This window comes from Podarcis muralis, chromosome 12 (genome assembly GCF_964188315.1).
Source record: "Podarcis muralis chromosome 12, rPodMur119.hap1.1, whole genome shotgun sequence".
Classification (NCBI taxonomy): domain Eukaryota; kingdom Metazoa; phylum Chordata; class Lepidosauria; order Squamata; family Lacertidae; genus Podarcis; species Podarcis muralis.
Genome location: NC_135666.1, coordinates 49,882,107 through 49,905,989, shown reverse-complemented (window position 1 = coordinate 49,905,989; position 23,883 = coordinate 49,882,107). Strand labels below are relative to the sequence as shown.

At 44.0% G+C, this 23,883-nt stretch overlaps 1 protein-coding gene across 1 annotated transcript; it reads left to right on the top strand.

The window, feature by feature from the left end:
- The first annotated feature begins 348 nt into the window (after positions 1–348).
- Positions 349–21,407, top strand: EXOSC7 (exosome component 7). The gene is made up of 8 exons (XM_028750591.2): positions 349–506; positions 3,912–4,013; positions 5,199–5,293; positions 10,263–10,428; positions 10,731–10,801; positions 15,966–16,086; positions 18,552–18,707; positions 21,172–21,407. The coding sequence occupies exons 1-8, from the start codon at positions 450–452 to the stop codon at positions 21,274–21,276; spliced, it is 873 nt and encodes a 290-aa protein (XP_028606424.2). The 5' UTR covers positions 349–449; the 3' UTR covers positions 21,277–21,407.
- Positions 21,408–23,883: the final 2,476 nt, after the last annotated feature.

Sequence of the window (23,883 nt, the reverse complement as noted above, 5' to 3'; positions counted from 1 at the left end):
ATTGTTGGGACTACAACTCCCATCATCCCTAGCTACAGGACCAGCGCTGAGGGATGATGGGAGTTGTAGTCCGACAACAGCCGAGGCGCTGTAGCCAGTGAGGCCATGCACAGGCTCGCCTGCGTTTACTCGGGAGTAAACACGAACGAACTGACCGGTCACGAATGTCCAAAAAAAACAAAAAACCAACCGCTCACTTTTAAAAGAGATTATTCCGGGCATCCGCAACGCACGTGCGCGTAAGCCCAGCCGCTCGGCGGGAAAGGCGCGAGGACGCCTGCGCCTGCGCGGTCAGGAAAGCAGGCGTGGAGGGGGCGCGAAGGAGCGAGGGCGTCATCAGACAGCGCCGCAGAAGTGGGCAGGCAGGGAGTGGGCGCCCTTTTGCTGATGGCGACGGCCGGGCGCGCGGCGTTCGGAGGGCGGCGCATGCGCGTGAGGGTGTCCTCGCCATGGCGTCGGTGGTGCTGAGCGAGGCGGAGAAAGTGTACGTCATGCACGGCGTCCAGGTAACTGAGGCGGGGCTGCAGGCCTGTCTGGGGCCTGTTACTTATTTATTTTTATTATTTATTGCATTTATAGCCCACCTGTTTCTCCATAGGGCTCAAGGGGGATGGTTCTTCCCCCTCCTCATTCAATCCCCACAACGACCCTGTGAGGCTGGGCTGCCACCGGCCCTATACAGGATTGTCCCAGTTACTAATTATTATTATTATTAATAATTATTATTTTATGTATTGCATATATAGCCCACCTGTTTCTCCATGGGACTCAAGGGGGATGGTTCAATCCCCAAAACGACCATTGTGAGGCTGGGCTGCCACCTGCCCTGTATAATACAGGATTATCCTAGTTGCTTTATTATTATTATTATTATTGTTATTATTATTATTACTATATTATTATTATTTTATTTATTGCGTTTATAGCCCGCCTGTTTCTCCATGGGGCTCAAGGGGGATGGTTCAATCCCCACAAACACCCTGTGAGGCTGGACTGCCTTGTATAATACAGGATTGTCCTAGTTGCTTAATAATAATAATAATTTTATTTATTGCATTTATAGCCCACCTGTTTCTCCATAGGGCTCAAGGGGGATGGTTCTTCCCCTCCTCATTCAATTCCTCACAACGACCCTGTGAGGCTGGGCTGCCACCTGCCCTGTACAGGATTGTCCCAGTTACTTATTATTATTATTATTATTATTATTATTATTATTATTATTATTATTATTATTAATTATTTTATGTATTGCATTTATAGCCCACCTGTTTCTCCATGGGGCTCAATGGGGATGGTTCAATCCCCACAACGACCTGTGAGGCTGGGCTGCCACCTGCCCTGTATAATACAGGATTGTCCCATGTTTCAATGAAAAATGCTCTTGTCATTAATACGAGGTGCAGTTTGTCCTGTTATTTCAGATCTTTTCTTTCTCCTTCTCTCTCTCTCTCTCTCCCTCTCCCCCCCTCTCTCCTCTCCAAATACACATGTCTCCAAGTACCGTATTTTTCGCTCTATAACACGCACCTGACCATAACACGCACATCGTTTTTAGAGGAGGAAAACAAGGGAAGAAACATTCTGAATGAAACAGTGGATGTATCATTTTTGTGCTTCATGCTGTGGCCACAGACATGTGATCTGATGGTGAATTTGGGGTGACCCAATGCAAAGATCCTGAGGATCCATGTGGATCCATGCTTTTTAACCACGTTTTTGCACCATTGCAACCCCAGGCAACAGTGGGTGCATGATTTTTGGGGGGCAGGCTCTAGCCATGGACATGCTATGTGATCTGATGGTGAATTTGGGGTGACCCAATGCAAAGATCCTGAGGATCCATGTGGATCTATTCTTTGTAACCACATTTTAAGTGGGGAGGGAAGGAAAAACAAAGAAGGGAAAAGGAGCATGAGAGGGGTGTGCAGAGAAGCAGCTGGCTAAGAATGCAGGAGAGGGATTTAACGGGAGGGAGGAAAGAAAGGCAAAAGTTTCCCCCCACCCAAGCACCCAAACCAGCCAGCTCTCTCTCTCTCTCTCTCTCTCTCTCTCTCTCTCTCTCTCTCTCTCTCCCCCCACCTGCATGTTGCCTGCTAGTCCCTAGATGCTTGCCTGGAGGGGAGGGGCTTTCCCTGCTCTTTGTTCCGTTTGAGCAAACACAGCAACGAAACAGAGGAGGGTGGGCAGTAAGACCCTGAGGCAGAATGCAGGAAAGCAGCCGCTTCCTCTTTTCAGGTTTCCCTTCTCCGTGAAGCGCGATTTGATTTTTGTCTGGTTTTTTGGCTCCAGGGACCACGCATTCGCTCCATAACACGCACAGACATTTCCCCTTCCTTTTTAGGAGAAAAAAATCTGCGTGTTATAGAGGGAAAAATACGGTATGTGTGAAAGATTATGTATTTAAGCTCTGGGTAGCAAAGCACAGACAGATTTACAAATTCATGTATTTGTTTGTGACAAATTCCAGAGGGGCCATCCTGTTAGGCTGCAATGGATTGTATTGGATGGCTTTGAAGTCGCTTTAGCACCAGCTGAAAAAATAATTCGACCACCTCATCCCGTCCTGTATTTTGCCAGACCAAAGATGGGAACCCTACTACTGTGAGCTACGTTAGACTGAGGTTCAGTCACTGGCTCCAGGTCACCCAGTAAGCTTCCTGGCTGAATGGGGATTCATACCATGGTCCTAGTCTGACACCTCCCATCATCATAGCCAGTGATCAGGGATGATGAGAGATGTAGTCCAACAACATCTGGAGGGCAGCAGGCTGTGCACCTCTGCTCTAACCACTGCACCACACTGCCTTATGCTCCAGGAGGCTTTGTTTGGTCAGAATCAAGAATACACTTTCGGAGTTAATGCTAAATACATTGCTTTTGGTAAATGAGTGCCATGGCCCTGAGAGGACTGTGAAAATCTCAGGCTTTTTAGACCTTTGGTACTATCAGAAACCAAAGTTGCGCATTGGTTGCCAGATGTGGATTTTTCTTTCAGCCAAGGTGGAAAATTGGAAAAAAATGTTTAAAAGTACCTTTCCAAAAAACACACACCCCAGAGTCCTTTTTTTTTGGGGGGGGGGGGTAATTCAGAGGGAAATTCCCAGGTGTCAAAAAATATTATTATTATTATAAATTTCATTTCATTTCTATACCGCCCTATACGCAAAGGTCTCAGAGCGGTTCACATAACCTGAACCTGAGTCTGTAACCTGAAGTGTCTGTAACCCGAGGTACCACTGTATAGGATATAGATCAAATCAGGCAAAGGCCTGATTAAAAAGGAACGTTTTTGCCTGGCGCCTAAAGGTGTATAGTGAAGGTGCCAGGCAAACTTCCCTGGGTAGTAGCATATTTATGTATGCTACTACTGCAGTCTGTGTTTTGTTAGCCCAAAAATGGAAAACGAGTGAGGTCCCAACCAAAGAAGAATCTCAACTTAAACTGATGGAATACGTACAGCTTGCATATTTAACTTATAGAAGAAGAGAACAACAAGAACGTACATTCAAAGAAGTTTGGAAAATGTTTACTGAATATATGGGTGAAAATTGTGTTTATTTAAAAATGCTGGTAGCATTAAGATAAATTCAATAGTGTAAATAAGTTTCTATGGCTGTAACAGTGGATTACTGAATGGTTTAGTCCATGTAAAACATGCAGGGATGTATGGTATGCAAAATGAACCACGGAAAGAAAAGAAGGGAAGTCATTGATTTAAAGTTGTTTAAATGAATACTTTGAAATGTACATTAGAAAATTTAATAAAAAAATAGAGAGAGAGAAAGAGATGGCATTCAATTATAATCACAAGTTCATGAATAATATGCATTCGTCTGCTTCTCTTAGCAACATTTATTTGTGTGATCAATCAATGGCATTAGGTAACACATTGTGATAAATGACTGTTTCAGGAGGATCTTCGGGTGGATGGCCGTGGTTGTGAAGATTACAGATGTACGGAAGTGGAAACAGATGTAGTATCTAATACAAGTGGGTCTGCCAGAGTAAAACTTGTAAGTACGTCTTGTGGGGACTTTTATACATTGCTAATGATATTGTGTGTTTTTCATTGAAGCTCACTCTGCACAATGCTAAAACATAGCTTGGGTCTGCCCTGCCCTAGCTAGAACAGTCTGGTGGCACCTGAAAAAGTAACTCATTTATAGTGGCATACGTTTTTGTGGCACAGGAAATGTATTGTTCATTTACAGTGCAGGAGAGAGATCTGTCACATTAACACGTAGAACACAAATAGAAAGGAGAGCCAGATGCAAGACTAATAATTCTGTTATAGTGGCCCATTACTCCCCAGTTCGTACTGAGTTGACAAAATTGTGTTCTTAAACACCCAGTAGTATTTAAGGAAGAGAAGGATGGCATATGGTATGGAAAATGAAAGGTTAGTATAAATGAGAAAAGGACGTTGGCTTAGGGCAGGCTTCCTCAACCTCGGCCCTCCAGATGTTTTTTGGCCTACAACTCCCATGATCCCTAGCTAGCAGGACCAATGATCAGGGATGCTGGGAATTGTAGTCTCAAAACATCTGGAGTGCCGAGGTTGAGGAAGCCTGGCTTAGGGGCTGTTTGCTGTTGAAGGAAACGAGGAAAGAGTTGGCTGAATGCCCAACATAGAAGGAAGGTAAGGGGGTGGGAAGTTCAGTGAGAGGAAGACCCAAAATGTATTGGAACCAAGCAACAGGAAACCTTAAAAGCAAGGTTTAGTGGAGGAAGACAAAATAAACATTGGTGTGAGAAGCAGGGATCAAAAGGGAAGGGGTGGAGGAGACAGATTTGCAGGAAAGGGGACTGAAGAAGTAAATTGTCGGAAAAGCGATTGGGTTATTATATTGAACAACCAGTACTTTTTTACAGGGTATTCAAGGGTATGCAGTACCTGCACCACTTTTTGTTGTTAAAAAGTGTGGCACTTACTATAACAACTTTACAATGAGTGCCAGCACCTGTTTTTCTAGGAAAAAAGCACTGTGAACAACAAATATTCACAATGTTAATCTCGCAGTCTATCAGACTCAGTGCTGTTTATTAGCAGTGCGTGTCTACAGTGGTTGGCCCTTTAAATGCTTTAAAGGTGCTTCAAAGGTTTGCCATTGTGTTTTCAAGGCTTTTTATTTTTTTAAGGAGAAATATTGGGTAGTACTGACTGACACAGAAAGTAAAGAGTGCTGTTATTTTAACAGGGGCACACAGACATCCTGGTTGGAGTCAAGGCAGAAATGGGAGCACCGAAGCTGGATAGACCAAATGAAGGATACTTGGAATTCTTTGTTGATTGGTTAGTGCAAACTGGGCCACAGGGGGGGTCTTCTATATAACTAAATACCAACAACCTTAAAGTGATGCTAGTTGCAGGACTATATGCTCTGTGTTTGCTTTTTTTCAGGATTTCAGAATGCCAGATAACGAATCATTAATCTGACTGCCTCTTTGCCTTTTCCTTCCCCATCTTTTGCATTTGGCAGTTTATTTCTTTACTTCCTTCTGCTCATGGCCAGTGTCCCACCCTTTCCCAAAATGGACACACACAACCTCCTAGTCCTCACCAGATCTCTGTAGTCTATTCCTTTCTGCAGATTCCTTTTGCCTGCTGCTGATGGTGGTACCTCATTAGTTTTCTTCACCGTGATGACCTTGCCTCCTTTGCCAGAGTAGTGAACACTGCATTCAGTTCTCTGTGCAATTTGCATTTCTCAAGGTGGCATTTGTAGTTACAAGATATTGCCCAGAGAGGTACAAACATTTTTAATAAGCCCTGAGCAGAGGAGCCAGTGAGATTCAGAGCAGCATTTCTTCTGCAGACATGCCAGATCCTATAGACCAAGGCTGAAAGGAGTCTGTCTTTCTTTCTTTCTTTCTTTCTTTCTTTCTTTCTTTCTTTCTTTCTTTCTTTCTGCTATGCCAGGTCTAGGCTGGCACAGTAGATCACTCCCATCTCAGGTCCCTTTCTGGAAGCTGGACCAGTGAATCAGTGGTTGGCCAAACTCTACCCTTGCCCCATCCCAATAACACCACTTTGCAAACCTAATAATAATAATTATTATTCAGGCATACTGGGCCGAGGCCATTTAGGGCTTGAAAGGTCAGCACCAACACTTTGAATTGTGCTCGGAAAAGTACTGGGAGCCAATGTAGGTCTTTCAGGACCAGTGTTATATGGTCCGGCAACCACTCCCAGTCACCAGTCTAGCTGCCGCATTCTGGATTAATTGTAGTTTCTGGGTCACCTTCAAAGGTAGCCCCACATAGTGCATTGCGGTAGTCCAAGCAGGAGATAACTAGAGCATGCACCACTCTGGCGAGACATTCTGCAGGCAGGTAGGGTCTCCGCCTGCGTACCAGATGGAGCTGGTAAACAAAATGACTCCCAGGCTGTGCACCTGGTCCTTCAGGGGCACAGTTATCCCATTCAGGATCAGGGAGTCCCCCACACTCACCCACCCCATCCCCCCAAAACAATACTTCTGTCTTGTCAAGATTCAACCTCAGTCTGTTAGCCGCCATCCATCCTCCAACCGCCTCCAGGCACTCACACAGGACCTTCACTGACTATTGCCAGCAAGAGCACTATGAGCTATAATAGGAACATATGTGGTTTTAGATCTGCACATATAGCTACTGGTGTACTGTTAGGGCTGCCATACGTCTGGGATTTCTTGCTTATATCCGGGATTTGTCTATCGAAAATAGCATCTGGGTGGAATTTCCAAAATCGATTAAAATGTCCGTATTTCCTTTAAATTGCTCAAAAACTTCATTTCATTTATTTTTTACTGTGCATGCTCAAAGCAACTGTAGAGCCTTCTCTACCACAATTAGAAATGGTGGGTTTCAATCTCTGGCACATCATTTGCCTGCCGCTAGGTGGTGCTAACTGAGCGTTTTTGAACACCTGGAGCATTTTGACAATTCCTCCTCTCCATTTCAAAGGGTTGTCAAATCATTAACTCGTTTTGAATTGCTGTCCTGGTCCCTCCTGCGCTTTCTGAGATAATGTAAGATAAAATTGAGGAGCAGAGTCTTCCAACAAAATTTTTAATGTGTATGTTGATACGCATTGTTGATGAGAGATGAGAAACGAGGTTGGCACTCTTGCTTGTGGTTGCATGTTTAAGAGTGACTTCAGGGATCTTTTCCATGGCTCTGTGCCAGGAGAGCGGGCAACCAGTTATGAAGAGCATGGCAAACACATACAAGGTTGATACTAACTTGATTTAGGTCTAATTAATATAATTTTCCTAAATCTTGGGGTACAGGGTGGGATGAAATCATTTTCTGGATTTCTTAAACCTTCACACATGAAACCTTGACCAGGCACTCATATATAAGATAGATGCGCATGCCCAATTTCTAATAGCTGGCTGACATTTTTGAGAATCCCTACCATTGGCAGAACCTCTAGGAGTGATGGCCAAACTTGGCCCTCCAGCTGTTTTGGGACTACAATTCCCAACATCCCTGACCACTGGTCCTGTTAGCTAGGGATGATGGGAGTTGTAGTCCCAAAACAGCTGGAGGGCCAAGTTTGGCCATCACTGCGCTACAGTATCCTGGAATGTTCATAGTTATTCCAACTGCTCATGATGTGGTTATTGATAAAGAATATGGATAAAGTGCAGCTTCTGTGGTGAAAGTGAAAGGGCAGCGTGAATGGGGGAACAGCTCCGCTTTCAATGAACTAGGTGGGGCTAGCCTCCCGCTCACACACTCAAACAAAACTCACTTCAGTCCACCAGAGGCAACCAACCATGCCAATGTAAACTAATGAATGAATGGAACCTACACATGTGACGCTGACACACAAACCTTGCACATGCACTTTGTAAAAGAATGGAAGTGTACTATTCCCCTTCTCCTCACCCGTCTTCTCCCCCAGCTTTATACTGTCTATAGTTGTGGTTCCCAACATGGGGCACATGCCCCACAGAGGGGCAATTTGATTTTTAAGGGGGGCAATTCGAGAATGAGTCATTAACAGTTACTTTAGGCTTCCTCCACATGAATAGGAGTTCACTTTTTCAATAATAAGAATTATATGTCACGGTGGGGTGCTATCAGGATGTTAGAGTTGCTTAGGTGGGGCATGTCCAAAAAAAGGTTGGGAATCACTGTTCTATAGCATTAGTGTCTCTCATTGAATAAAAATGACAATCTTTAATAAAAACATTTTAAAAAAACACTAAATGGGGCTAATAGGCTAGTCTAACCTATTTGTACCTGCCACTTGGCAATGACAACTGTTGTGGGAGACTCTTGACTACAGTCGTACCTTGGTTCTCGAACGGAATCCGTTCAGGAAGTCCGTTCGACTTCTGAAAATGTTCGAAAACCAAGGCACGGCTTCTGATTGGCTGCAGGAGCATCCTGCACTCATTCGGAAGCCGCAGAACATTCAGCTTCCAAAAAAAGTTTGCAAACTGGAACACTCACTTCCGGGTTTGCGGCGTTCAGGAGCCAAAACGTTTGAGTCACAAGGCGCTCAAAAACTTAAGATACGACTGTATCTGGCTTTTAATCATTGTGATTTGGAGAGGAAGGCCGATCCATCCTGCTCTCTTGCACCAAGCCTCTGCATCCTGCTTTTATGCATATCCAGAGCAGGATTGTGCCTATATAGCTTTTTAAAACAAATTCTATTGTGGGTGTGGGGAGGGGGGGGGAATGTAAGTCTATAATGGGGACGCTTCTGTCTCTTTAGCACAAGGTGATATGGACAGAAGCAGCAACAGACACAGAGTAGCGTATTACTTGGCTTTCTAATTGGAATGTTATCCTGCAATAAAGTTCTAAAACGCCGAAGTTCAAAGAGGCAACCTCAAGGTGTTGCTATGAGAACTGTGAATCTGCCCTTTAATTAAACATAACTTCAAACTCTCCCTCAGTGCGCTAGAGATGACTGTGTGATTTGATATTCATATAAATTGGCTATTAAAACGTTGCCACAATTTAAAAATCAAGTGTGCTTGGAGGCTAAATTGCATAGTGCAGGTAAATTAGATAATTGTCGGAGTTGTTTTTTATATAAGCTGCTTCTCCCTAGGAAACCTTTAAGGATCCTTTGTAAGTATACTATTAAGAAATGTTACATTTCGGACTAATTGCTTGTGGCCTGACTCAAAAAGAATCAATGTGAGATAAATGCTTTGCGAAGATCCTGCCTATTTTCTATGTTATGAAAAGTAGTACCTGTACCTGCCATTCAGCTATATATGCCAGCATTTCTCAAACTTGGGTCTCCAGATGTGAGATGATGGGAGTTGTAGTCTGACAACAGCTGGAGACCCAAGTTTGAGAAACACTTACACATGCTATAGGAAAACAGACAAGATAAATGCCTAAGGGGCCCGCTTTAATGGGAGCACTGAGAGTTATGTGTTGCCCTCCCAACAGTAGGGGCACTGTTGCTTACTATCGAAGCAGGACAGTGGTGAAGCAGGAGCTACACAGCAAATAGGATCAGTGGATTGGATCCACCAGTGTGCCCACATAGTCCCAGCTTGCTTCTGCCCTGCCCCACATTGTCCTGGCAGTGGCAGTGATGCTGCTGTTAGGAGGTTGCCTCCATGTCCCTCCCACACCAGCTTCTCCTGCCCTTAAAGGTTTGCTATGATCAGTGTTGTCCTTGCAGCCACTTCTACCTGTTGTGGACTTGAGAGCTTCTAAATCTAGGTAGGAGATGGGAGGAAATAGGATGGGCAGCATTGAAAGCTGTAGACTTCTAGTATGCTGCACAGTGTAATGCTGATTCTTCTGCTGGAATAGCTTCTAATTAGGCTGATTTTTGCCTTACATATTTGAAATTGTGTGTGCATTTTTTATAAGATTAGAGACCATCACGACTGACGCTTGTTGAAGGCAATGAGACTTTTTCAGTAGAGAAATACCCAGGACAGGAGAGGCCAATTAAAAATATGCCAGTCTTCCTGTTCTCTCCCCCTGTCATATTTAACAGGCTATATTGTTAGCCATGCAACTTTCTTTTCTTATTCTTAACCTGAAGATGGAAGAAAGCAATTGTTCTTAACTTCCATCAAACCACAGTAGTTAGACTGTAACAAAGAACTGGAGCTGAGATACCAAACTATGTTGTTGCCTGTTTCAGGTAATCAATAGCTCTCTCTGTCCCCTTTATTATTTTGGTTTATTAAATCTTATTCCTAGGGAAAGGGCAGGATTTAATGTCCTGTGCTGAGCCGTAGATCCCTGAAAGGTGAAAACTGCTTTGATTTTTTATTTCTTCCTTTCAGCTCAGCCAATGCCACTCCTGAATTTGAGGGCCGCGGTGGAGAGGAGCTGGGCACCGAAATAGCAAATACCCTCTACAGAATTTTTAACAACGAGAGCAGCATTGACTTGAAGTTGCTTTGCATTGCTGCCCGAGAGCACTGCTGGGTGCTTTACGTCGATGTCCTGGTAAGTAAAACAAACTTCAGCTTAATTGAAACTAGATATTCAGAGATTTCCTCGGGCCGTTGACGGGTTGAATTCTGATGAGATTGTTTCTGTCTCAAAGTCAGGGCAGATAGTTTAAACGCCATCGCAACCCTGAACCTCATTGTCAGCCTTTGCTCATTCAGGACTGTATCTTGATTTAAAAAGTCAAGATAAGAACGAGCCTATCTGCCACAATCAGATTATCACGTATAGTTCTAGGATTGATATAACTGAATGGGTTATTCATGTAAAACACACTTCTTCTTTTTTTAACGTTTCAGTTACTGGAGTGTGGTGGGAACTTGTTTGATGCCATCTCTGTTGCAGTGAAGGCAGCACTGTTTAATACCAGGTAAGGCACACATAATTTTCTAAAAGAAACTTGCGGAGGAAAATGCAGAGGTCTCTGTTGCAGCCAAAACAATGTGGTGTGGCGCCATAACAAGTTAACAAATTCATTATGGTATAAGATTTTGCGGACTAGGGTCCACTTCATCAGACACGTCAAGTGAAATCCTCAATTGTATTTATATATGCATGTTGTGTGTGTGTGTGTTTGTGTAATCTGTGAGATTGTTGTTGTTGTTGTTTAGTCGTTTAGTTGTGTCCGACTCTTTGTGACCCCATGGACCAGAGCACGCCAGGCACTCCTGTCTTCCACTGCCTCCCGCAGTTTGGTCAAACTCATGTTGGTAGCTTCGAGAACACTGTCCAACCATCTCGTCCTCTGTCGTCCCTTTCTCCTTGTGCCCTCCATCTTTCCCAACATCAGGGTCTTTTCCAGGGAGTCTTCTCTTCTCATGAGGTGGCCAAAGTATTGGAGCCTCAGCTTCAGGATCTGTCCTTCCAGTGAGCTTCATGGCTGATTTCCCTAAGAATGGATAGGTTTGATCTTCTTGGGACTCTCAAGAGTCTCCTCCAGCACCATAATTCAAAAGCATCAATTCTTTGGCGATCAGCCTTCTTTATGGTCCAGCTCTCACTTCCATACATCACTACTGGGGAAACCATAGCTTTAACTATACGGACCTTTGTTGGCAAGGTGATGTCTCTGTTTTTTAATCGGTGAGATTAGAAGGACATAAAGTGCAAAAACTACAGACAGTGGCAAATAGAGACAATCACAAATGCTGTTTCATTGTCACTGCTGCTGTTACAGGTCACTTTCCTTATTTTCCATCCGTCCAGTTCTAATGAAATCTCACTGTCTGTGATTTTTGCATGCCACTCATCTCTGAATTCACTACTTGCAGCAGCAGCCCCCCCCCTCGAAGTGAACTCTCGTCCGAGAAAGTTTATGCCATAATTAAATGTGTTAATCTTTAAGACAGGCATAGGCAAACTCCGGCCTTCCAGATGTTTTGGAACTACAGTTCCCATCATCCCTAGCTAACAGGACCAGTGGTCAGGGATGATGGGAATTGTAGTCTCAAAACATCTGGAGTGCTGGAGTTTGCCTATGCCTGCTTTAAGATGTCACAAGCCATTTGGTGCACCAGCTGAAACTGGGTATAGACACTCCTATCCGCTGAGGCTACCTGGGACTCAGTGGACTAAGATGGTTCCACAAGCACCTCAAACCTGCGCACCTGCTCCTTCAACAAGAGTGCAGCCTCATTAAGGACAGGTAGTTTTCCCAACTCCTGGATGCGTCAATCTCCCACGCATAGCACTTCCGTCTTGTCTGGATTGTCTCTAGTTTGTTTTTACCTTGTCCAACCCTTCACAACCTCCCAACACTAGTTTTTTTGTCTGTTTCTTTGTTTTTTGAAAATAATTTTTATTTGATTTTACAAATAAAAATTTACAACAAAATCAGTTACAAAGCCATATAAAGAGATTTCTCTGAACCTCGAGACTTCCCCCCATCCCCTCCATGGGTCCTAATTTCACCGCTTGCAACTGCACATCCACATTTTTGTCCATCTAGTTTATCCGTAGTCTTTGTTACCTTACAAGTGAGATTAAAATCCTGCCAATGTTTCCATTTGCTTACAATGGTCTCTTAAATAAATTATAATTTCCCCCCCAAAGTTCTTGTCCTCTTGGTTCCTGAGCTTTCCAGTTAGCTTTGCCTTTCGGCATACTCCATCAACTTGGTTTGCCATTCTTCTCTGGTCGGAACTGTTTCTTCTTTCCACCTCTGGGCTAATAACATCTGTGAGGCCGTTGCCACATACATAATTTTTCTGGGCCTTTGGAATCTAGGTACCTATAATTCCTAATAAAAAGCATCTAGTTTTTTAAACAAACATTATTTTGAACATGTTTTTTCATTTCATTATATATCATCTCCCAAAAGGTTTTTGGGACATGGGTGGCGCAGAGCCTAGGACTTGCCGATCAGAAGGTCGGCGGTTCGAATCCCCACGCCGGGGTGAGCTCCCGTTGCTCGGTCCCTGCTCCTGCCAACCTAGCAGTTTGAAAGCGCGTCAAAGTGCAAGTAGATAAATAGGTACCGTTCCAGCGGGAAGGTAAACGGCTTTTCCGTGCGCTGCTCTGGTTCGCCAGAAGTGGCTTAGTCCTGCTGGCCACATGACCCGGAAGCTGGACGCCGGCTCCCTCGGCCAATAAAGCGAGATGAGTGCCGCAACCCCAGAGTCGGCCACGACTGGACCTAATGGTCAGTCAGGGGTCCCTTTAACTTTAAAAGGTTTTTATTACCTTGCACGACCACCATATACTCCCAACGCTAGTTCAGGACTTGGTACCAGTGGAACCGAGAAGCAGAACTGTGCGTCATTGCCATTCTTGCTTCAGGTCCCGGAGACTGCTCTCAGCAGCTTTGTATAGATGTTGAATAACACGCATGACCAAGTTGAACCCTACTCCCACAGGGCTGAGCAAAAGTCACCCCATTTGAAACAGTTCTGAGCCAATATTGTGGTGGTAGCTTCAGGGTAGATATCCCCCAGCGCCGCAACAGAGACCCTGTTCCCATCGCACACCTTTGCACCACTTCTTGTTGGTCAGCTGGATAGGACACAACAGGTTTAACTTACATATAAAATGTACTCTTGGTTGCGCAGACACATGGTTGTGGTAGATCCAGACAAGCAGGAAACATGCACATAACCAGAATTACATATAAACATGCATATAACCCCTGGTCTCCTCACTGGCTCAAATAGGACTAATTCGGCCAGTTAGTCCTTGTGATCACCTTGTGTTTATTGGATGGATTTTCCCCCTAAACTGATTTTTGAATTCTGAATTTATCGTTATTCACATTTTATACTGTATTTTATGCTGTTTTTTGTTGCATCAATTAAATGTTTTAAATTTGTTGTTAACCACCCTGAGCCCGGTTTTCTGAACCGGGAAGGGCGGGGTATAAATAAAAAAATATTATTATTACTAATTTCAGGTACGTTTGACTGAATAAATAATAATAATAATAATAAATTTTATTTATATCCCGCCCTCCCCAGCCAAAGCCGGGCTCAGGGCGGCTAACAACAATAAAACAGTACAAAAGTACAGCATAAACAACATTCTAAAATCATTCATTATAAAAGTTAATTAATTCAAGCCACTGGCAACTATTGGGCCAGAGCTCCGTGAAGATTGCCGAGGGAGGGAGTCAGGCTGTGCCCTGGCCAAAGGCCTGGTGGAACAGCTCTGTCTTGCAGGCCCTGCGGAAAGATGTCAAGTCCCGCAGGGCCCTAGTCTCTTGTGACAGAGTGTTCCACCAGATCGGGGCCACGGCCGAAAAAGCCCTGGTTGAGGCCAGCCTAACCTCTTTGTGGCCTGGGACCTTCAAGATGTTTTTATTTGAAGACCGTAAGTTTCTCTGTGGGACATACCAGGAGAGGCGGTCCCGTAGGTACGAGGGTACTAGGCCGTATAGGGCTTTAAAGTATAGGGCTTTAAATTTGAAAGGGGTGGGAGGGATGGCAGGGATTGGAGTAGGGCTGGGCGATAGCTGGTTTTCACCATCACAATATCACACCAGCAAAACAGTGTGATATATTGATATATCATGATGTCTTAAATAAGGATGGAACTGTGTAGAGGCGAACACTAGGGCTGGGTGATACCTGGTTTTCAGTATCATGATTTATCACCAGCTAAACATCGTAATATACCAAGATATCACGATGTCTGAAATAAGGATGGAGCTATGTAGAGGCATTGGCTGGCTCCACGGTTTTTCCTGCATCCTGATTTTTTGCCAGCGCCTGCTCTTGTGATTCTCTGTCCCCTGCAGGAGGCAGGGGAGAAGAACGGAACCAGCAGAGATAACAAGGGCTACAGGAATCAAGAAAAGTATTGGCTGGCTTCACGGTTTTTCCCATATTGTGATTTGTGCATCACACCCCCACACCCCATGATTCACGATATGTTGCCAGGTCAAAAATTATGAAACCGGTATCAATATATGGACTTCAAACCGGTTTTTGATGATATATCAATATATAATTGCCCAGCCCAAGGAAGGGGGTAGGGGGAATTCTCCAGTGTTCCTCATCCTTCTTTAGTGTTTGTTTGTTTGTTTGTCTGTCTGTCTGTCTGTCTGATTGATTTATATACAGTGGTACCTCGGGTTAAGTACTTAATTCGTTCCGGAGGTCCATTCTTAACCTGAAACTGTTCTTAACCTGAAGCACCACTTTAGCTAATGGGGCCTCCTGCTGCTGCTGTGCTGCCGGAGCCCAACTTCTGTTCTCATCCTGAAGCAAAGTTCTTAACCTGAAGCACTCTTTCTGGGTTAGCGGAGTCTGTAACCTGAAGCGTATGTAACCTGAAGCATATGTAACCTGAGGTACCACTGTACTGCCCTTTGTCATCTCAGGGCTGCTGTAACTCCATCAGGCTTCCTAACTGCCAAACAGCCTGGTTGAAAACATCTTGCCTTTTGTTTTGTTTCTCATTATATTATATAAAGCCTACATAACACTTTGGCAGAGCTGCTTTCAAAAGCAGTCCAAAACAGTTCTCGGCTGTTTATTTTAAGTGACCTCAGCTTTAGAATGGAATGAACTGTATTATGCTGGGAATGTGCCTTTTCTTTTTTTACAGATGGGAAGCTGCTCTAAATCATTTGCTGATACAGCTTCCATTTTTTAAAAAGTTCAGATAAGGAAAAGAACACACCACACACCCTGCGATTTTGTGGAAAACCTCCCTATTTGGACAATGAATTGGGTCTCTTCCTATTTTTATTGTTTAAACTGCTTACTGACCAACAACAACGAAGATAATTGCCATTTCTGCAGTAACTACAATCACAATATATCCTTTTAAAATGATAAATATGGTGTGGTTTTCCCCCTCATGTTGCCAGGTTAAAAAGCTGTACCTCTTAGAAAGATGCTCCATCACTGAGCTATCTCTCTTCTGCAAACTAATGTTCTTTTAATTGTTTGTGGTGTTGGGTGAGATGCTCTTCTGGAGTATGAAAGCTAATAGGATCTATCTTTGGAAACTAATTTCAGCATATGAATAGGAATTGGAATGTGGCAGAATGTGCAGAAATGACATCTTAATTTGACATCACCTTCTGCTTTCTTTAGAATACCCAAAGTACGCGTTTTGGAGGATGAAGGTGGACGGGAAATTGAACTTTCTGATGATCCTTTTGACTGTATTCGACTTAATGTAGATAATGTACCTTGTATTGTCACACTAAGCAAAGTAAGTCACTGACAATTCTGAGCTTATCTCCTATGGGCTTGTTTTGATAGAAAAGTTCTAATACAGAAGGTGGACCTGCCATTTTTATTGTGGACACTGCCATGGAAACCATCAGATTATTTCACTATTTCTTTCTGGGTTCTTGAGTGTACAGTATGGGAGAGATTTATTATTATTATTATTATTATTATTATTATTATTATTATTATTATTATACTTTCTCTTCTTTAGAAATGGAACTCTGTCCATTAACGCCTTTAACAACATGGTTGGCTATTCTGTAGCAATGATTTGAGAAGCCATTTTGACACGTATGAAAAAAGGGTTTGTGGTTTGAAAACGTTAGGTTTACAGAAAACAGTCGCTTGCGAGGGCTTCTCTTCATCATGGCTTGGTCTTTTGGTGAATTAATTGCATGAGAATTCTGGATTAAAATGCTGTGGTTCTAGAATTCCTTCCCCATGTTATTTCTCTATATTCTAACTTTCCTCCCTCAGATTTGCACAAAACCAGAAAATTGCACAAGCAAACCACATATAAAATTTGCAAACCAGATATATTGGGCAGCGATCTGAAAAGGCTGTGCTAGGCAGTGGTTTTTTTCAGGGGGTACTCAAAGCTACGCAGTACTGGCACTTCTTTTTTTGTTGTTAAAAAGTGTGGCACTTACTTAACAGCTTCATAGTGAGTACTGGCACCTATTTTTCTAGAAAAAAAGCACTGGTTCAAATAAATTTTAAGTTGCTTTCATTTCTTTTCCAGGGTGCTAGTAAGGTTGTGTGAAGAACTTACCATATTGTTTGCCCTATAGGACACACCGTCCCATAAGGCGCACCTAGTTTTTTTGGGGGGGAATAAAGGGGAAAAAATTATTTCCCCCCCAGGCGCGGGGCGGGGGCGGGGGAGGCCCGAGCTTCCCCCAACCCCAGCCCCCAAACAGGCAGCTCTCTGCAAGCTGTGGGAGCCCAGCGCTGGCTCCCGCTGCTTGCGGAGAGGTCCGCGAAGCCTGGACGCACTGATCCCAGCGTGCACAGGCTTCGGCATGCCGGCAACTCTCCGCAAGCAGCGGAAGCACTCCCGCTGCTTGCGGAGAGGTCCGCGAAGCCTGGACGCGCTGATCCCAGTGCGCGAGGCTTCGGCATGCCGGCAACTCTCCGCAAGCAGCGGAAGCACTCCCGCTGCTTGCGGAGAGGTCCGCGAAGCCTGGACGCGCTGATCCCAGTGCGCGAGGCTTCGGCATGCCGGCAACTCTCCCAAGCAGCAGGAGTGCTCCCGCTGCTTGCGGAGAGGTCCGCGAAGCCTGGACGCGCTGATCCCAGCGCGCGCAGGCTTCGGCATGCCGGCAACTCTCCCAAGCAGCGGGAGCGCTCCCGCTGCTTGCAGAGAGGTCCGCGAAGCCTGGAGAGCGAGAGGGGTCTGTGCGCACCGACCCCTCTCGCTCTCCAGACTTCAGCGAAAGCCTGCATTCGCCCCATAGGATGCACCCAGATTTCCCCTTCATTTTTGGAGGGGGAAAAGTGTGTCCTATAGGGCGAAAAATACGGTAGCTTTTTATATTTCTTTTTTTCTTTTTACCCATTGGATTTGCACAAAAAACACGCACAAGCGAATTTGCAATCACCTGCCTGTGTTTTCGCACACTTCTCATGTGGGGATTTAAAAACAAACAAACCACAAAGGTGCATGTACAGCTCTTTGCACACTTTGTACTTAATTGGTGTAATAGAATCAACAGATTAGAAGGAAGGAATGAACACAAAAGGGAGTGCCTAGAGATATGAACTGGAAAGACTAGAGTCGCTCTGCATATACAAATTCAATTATGTGAGGGTGTAGATTACTCTGGTGTAATTTGAATAAGATGGGTGGGGAATGGATTAACAGCTAAATAATGTTGACAAGCCCTATGTTTACTTGGAAGTAAGTCGCACTGTGTTTACCTGCCTTACTCGCACAGAACTGTACAATGGTACCTTGGGTTACAGGCACTTCAGGTTACAAGACGCTTCAGGTTACAGACTCTGCAAACCCAGAAATAGTACCTCAGGTTAAGAACTTCACCGCAGGATGAGAACAGAAATTGCGCAGCAGCGGGAGGCCCCATTAGCTAAAGTGGTCCCTCAGGTTAAGAACAGTTTCAGGTTAAGAATGGACCTCCGGAACGAATTAAGTTCTTCACCCGAGGTACCACTGTATAGTCAAACCTTGGTTGTCGAACGTAATCCGTTCCAGAAGACTGTTCGACAACTGAAGATCAAAAGGTGGTCAGCAAAGTAGATGGAGACAAAAGGGGGCGGGGGATTCTCCAGAACTATTCGGCTTCCGAAAAACGTTCAAAAACCAGAGCATTTACTTCCATGTTTTCGGAATTCGGACGCTGAAATGTTCCAAAACGGAGCCGTTTGGGAACCAAGGTTTGACTGTATAGGATTGCAGTTTACGTTTGTTTGCCGTTGCTTTTCCAGATTGGCTATAGGCATGTAGTGGACGCCACACTTCAGGAAGAAGCGTGTTCTCTGGCTAGCCTCCTCATTTCTGTGACCAGTCGAGGTGTCCTAACCTGTATGAAGAAAGTGGGAAGGGGAAGCCTTGATCCAGAAAGCATATTTGAGATGATGGAGGTAAGATGTGGTCAGGTTGTTGTAAATCAAGCCGTAGTGGGATTTTTGAGCACGTTAATAAGTACAGTGGTGCCTTGGTTCTCAAACTTAATCCCTTCCGGGAGTCCATTCCAAAACCAAAGCGTTCCAAAACCAAGGCACGCTTTCCCATAGAAAGTAATGCAAAATGGATTAATCCGTTCCAGACTTTTAAAAACAACCCCTTAAACAGCAATTTAACGTGAATTTTACTATCTAACAAGACCATGGATCCATCAAATGTAAGCAATAAACAATGTACTGCATTCACACAATCAGTAACTGAACTGGGTTCCACACAGTCACAAAAACAAAACAAAAATGCCACAAAAATGCAAAATAAATAGGAAAAACAGACGGACTTCAGCGTAACACTCGAAATGGAAGTGTGGCACTCAAAATGGAAGCTTAACACTCAGAACGGAGCATATTCAACTTCCGAAAAAAGTTCACAAACCAGAACACTTATTTCCGGGTTTGCAGCGTTCAAGTTCCAAGTTGTTCAGGTACCAAGGCGTTGGAGAACCAAGATACCACTATGCACCATAAAGGTTGAGCTATCAACCTATTTTGGTTTTAAAAATCTAACTTCTCCAAATATCTCAAAAGACAACTGAAAGACAGTTTATATTAATCAAAAGCATTTAGTTATTCCAGTTAACAAACAAGGACTCCTGTTTTAAAAATTCTGTTTATATAGATATTTTTATATATTGTGTTACATACTCATCTGAAATGGTGATCAGAGTCTTTTCATAGGAAATGGAATGAATATTTTTGTTGGTGCAAGCAAGATGTAAAGGAAAATGCTGGAGAACATGTTTTTTAACAGTTTCATAACTCCTCCTTAGCATTCTTAAATGCACCAACATATTGACACTAGGGACGCGGGTGGCGCTGTGGGTAAAAGCCTCAGCGCCTAGGGCTTGCCGATTGAAAGGTCGGCGGTTCGAATCCCCGCAGCGGGGTGCGCTCCCGTTGCTCGGTCCCAGCGCCTGCCAACCTAGCAGTTCGAAAGCACCCCCGGGTGCAAGTAGATAAATAGGGACCACTTTCTAGCGGGAAGGTAAACGGCGTTTCCGTGTGCGGCTCTGGCTCGCCAGAGCAGCAATGTCATGCTGGCCATGTGACCCGGAAGTGTCTCCGGACAGCGCTGGCCCCCGGCCTCTTGAGTGAGATGGGCGCACAACCCCAGAGTCTGTCAAGACTGGCCCGTACGGGCAGGGGTACCTTTACCTTTACCTTTATTGACACTAAGTCATGAATTCCATTATGTTTGCCAGCCTTGAGGCAGACAATAATTCCATAAAGCCCACAAAATGACAGGTGCAAGATAGCTTTGGGAAAGTAAATTGAATTACGATTCAGGTTGGGTGTATTTATAGTACACATTGTTTGCCTATAGTTTTCAAATCTATATCATACTTATTGTAGTCATGTCTTTGTTCCATGTTCCATTACTTTTATGCCTATGGCTTATGCTCCCTCTCTCTAAAGAAATCCAAGAGATTCAATTGGTTAAATTCTTTTATTTCCATTCCAAGACATACAACATTGGCAAAGTTGTTGTGCTTTGTTTTTCCTCCGTGACCTCTAGCAGTATTTTCTGCATCTTCCCTCTAATCTTTGCAGGTGTCAAGAAAGCTAAAATGCTGTTAGAGAGTACATTTTTTGCTTCCAGTGGGAGGCTAGGGTATTTCACGCTAACCCTTCTGATGTACTACCGTTGTCGAGATCTGCAGGGGGGGGAGAGATAATGTTAGCATCAGAGCTTCTTCTGGTCTGAAAGGCTAGACACTAAGGTCTAGGGGGAATGTGCAAGTCTATAACTCAAAACTCCACTGGGTTGTTAGCGAGTAGAACTTTTCATCAGCTAGACAGAGATCTCTAACTTTTTTTGGGGGGGGTGTCTGGGGACATACCATATTTTTCGCTCTATAAGACGCACCAGGCCATAAGACGCACCTAGTTTTTGGAGGAGGGAAACAAGAAAAAAAATATTCTGAATCCCAGAAGCCAGAACAGCAAGAGGGATCGCTGCGCAGCGAAAGCAGCAATCCCTCTCGCTGTTCTGGCTTCTGGGATAGCTGCGCAGCCTGCATTCGCTCCATAAGACGCACACACATTTCCCCTTACTTTTTAGGAAGGAAAAAAGTGAGTCTTATAGAGCAAAAAATACGATATTTGGAAATCTGAGAAGTTGTCCTGGGTACCACAAAATACCCACTTCACAGTAGAAAAAACTGGTGATGCTCAGATCCACCAAACCCCAAATCTCTACACCCGCCCACACCAAAACAAATAGAAAGTAGAGAAAAAGCAGAGAGGTAGGTATTAACTTTTAAAGAAAAAACATTTCCACAAAAGAAGGAAGCTTCTCTGTGGATTCTTTTTTTTTACAGTTAAATTCTCCTGCCACACATTGGTTTTTGTCTTTTCATTTCAGACTGGAAAGAGGGTGGGCAAGTTGTTGCACACCTCTTTGCAATCTGCCTTGGATAAAGAAGAAAGTCTTGGACCAACACGGAAAAAAGTTGGATTCCTGGGATGAGCCTCATTGTTACATTGAACATCTCTCAAGGACTGGGTTGGTTTGTTTGTTAGTTGTTCAGATTTTTTTCTTTTTCTTTTTTTTTTACAAAGTTGGCTATATATTTGTTAAATAAAGGTGGTTTCCTCTCACACACTTGTCATTTCAGCTCTTTTTTTCAATGGGCGTTGGTGGCAAAATTAAAAGATTTGATCAACACTAGGGCTGGGTGATATGTCACTATATCGTCCAAAATCAGTTTGAAGTCCACATTTCGATACCGGTTTCATAATTTTTGACCTGGCAATATATCATGAATCATGGGTGTGTGGGTGTGTGTTATGCAAAAATCACAATGTGGGGGGAAATATGAAGCTAGCCATTGCTTCTCTCACGTCCTGCAGCCCCTGTTAACTCTGCCAGCTCGACTCTCCTTCCTCATTCAGGGGGCAGCAAATCAGGTAAAACCGTGAAGCCAGCCAGTGTCTCTGCGTAGCTCCATCCTTATTTCGGATATTGTGATATATTGGCATATTGCAGTGATTATCTGGTGCTGGAAACCAGATATTGCCCAGCCCTAATCTACGCCTTCATAGAAATGCAAAAGCAAGCAATGGATTGTAAAATGGTTGCATAGCTGTCAACCTTCCCTTTTTTTGCGGGAAATTCCCTTATTCCAGCGCTGCTTCCCGCTGCTATCCCGGATTGTTAGATATCCCGTAGACTGTCCCCAGAATAGGTGAGGCTGCTGATCCCTTATTTTCTGAAAGTTGACCGCTATGTGGTTGTATTCACTTACCCTAGGGGCGAGAGGAAACTTTCCAGGGGTTGCTTTCTCTATTCACAGGGCCAAATGCTGGCAGTGGGAAACCAGAAACAAAAGGGGGCAAAGCAATTAATGCTTCTTTACGCGTTAATAATAACAACAACAACAACAATTTATTATTTATACCCCGCCCATCTGGCTTGGTTTCCCCAGCCACTCTGGGCAGCTTCCAACAGAATATTAAAATACAATAACCTATTAAACATTAAAAGCTTCCCTAAACAGGGCTGCCTTCAGATGTCTTCTAAAAGTCTGGTAGTTGTTTTTCTCTTTGACATCTGGTGGGAGGGCGTTCCACAGGGAGGGTGCCACTATCGAGAAGGCCCTCTGCCTGGTTCCCTGTAACTTGGCTTCTCGCAGCGAGGGAACAGCCAGAAGGCCCTCGGCACTGGACTTCAATGTCCGGGCAGAACGATGGGGGTGGAGAAGCTCCTTCAGGTAGATGTCCTTTGCTATCTTCCACCCAGGGAAGTAAGCAGCAATGTCAGAGTTCAAGGGCCCATTCTGTTCTGGCCAAAACACCTGGCAGGCCATTGAGAGTGTGGTCTGGGGAGAGTCCTGTGGGCTAGATAGAAATTTGACCTCCAAGCCTGAGGTTCTCCATCTCTGCCTTGCCCCATCCATCTTGGTTGTGGTGGGGAACCTTTCCAGCGGTGCTTCCCAAGCTCTTGACAACCAGGCTAAGCCTTTGATCTCAGCCCCATCTTTACCAGTCTCTCAGTTAACGTCGTACCTGACCTCAGGTGTAGGGCAGGTTGGCATGGCTTGCCCAAATTGGAGAGAAGGCAAATGGGGGAGGTCTCTCAGACCAGAATTTCCCCGCCTCTGGTCAAGGGGCACTCAATATGCCGAAACTGATTTTCTGCATGGTTCTTAGCTCACTACACATGCTGAAGTCGGTGCTGTCGTGGTTATTGTGGCATAAGATGTACCAGGCTAGATATTGATGCAGGAAGATGGAAAGAGGAAGCAGTCTTGACCAAAGAAGATTGGCAAACCAAGTTAATGGACTATGCCTAAATGGCAAAACTAACTGGGAAGCTCAGAAATCAAGATGATAAGAAATTTTAAAAAGAATGGGGGAAATTTGCAAAAGTATTGTAAACAGGTTAATACAGCGTCAGGATTTTAAGAACATTTGTAATTTTAGAATTCATATAGGAATTTTGAGGTAGAAAAAACAATTTGGAGTAGAAATGACAGGCAGTTGAAAAGAATTTAAGGAACGGGGGGGGGGGGTAACGGGATTTGGAGAATCCCCTTTTATGGATTTGATGTTGTTGCGTATAATTTTATTTGTGGTTGTTTGTTTTTTATTTTTGTTGAAAATTTAATAAAAATATAATATAAAAAATAGATATTGATGCAGAGCAATGAAGACACAACCAAAATGTTAGTGTCTGGACTCATGCTCTGGCTTCCAAACAGGTGGCTGCATATCCCACAAGAAAAGTGCCTGAGCTTTTTCCAGAGAAGAATTAGAACATCGTAGTTTACAGGTTCAAGTTTCCATTTAAGGTTCTATTGAAAATGGAGCTCACACTACTTAAATTCTTTAGCCCGTTGCAAAGTATTCCCCTTTAGTAGTGCCTAATAAAACTTTCCCTACGATTTAGAGAAAATCATCGTTACATATAACCACAGCTTTGGAGAGAGATCATTGGCAGTGATGAAACAATATCATTCAGAAATACAATAAGTACGGGGTTAAAATACATTCCTGTTTGACTCCCCTTTTTGTGATTATCTCCATGTGGCAGTTGTCCCTGCTGACCGCAGTGGACTTGAATAGTTGTTTTGAG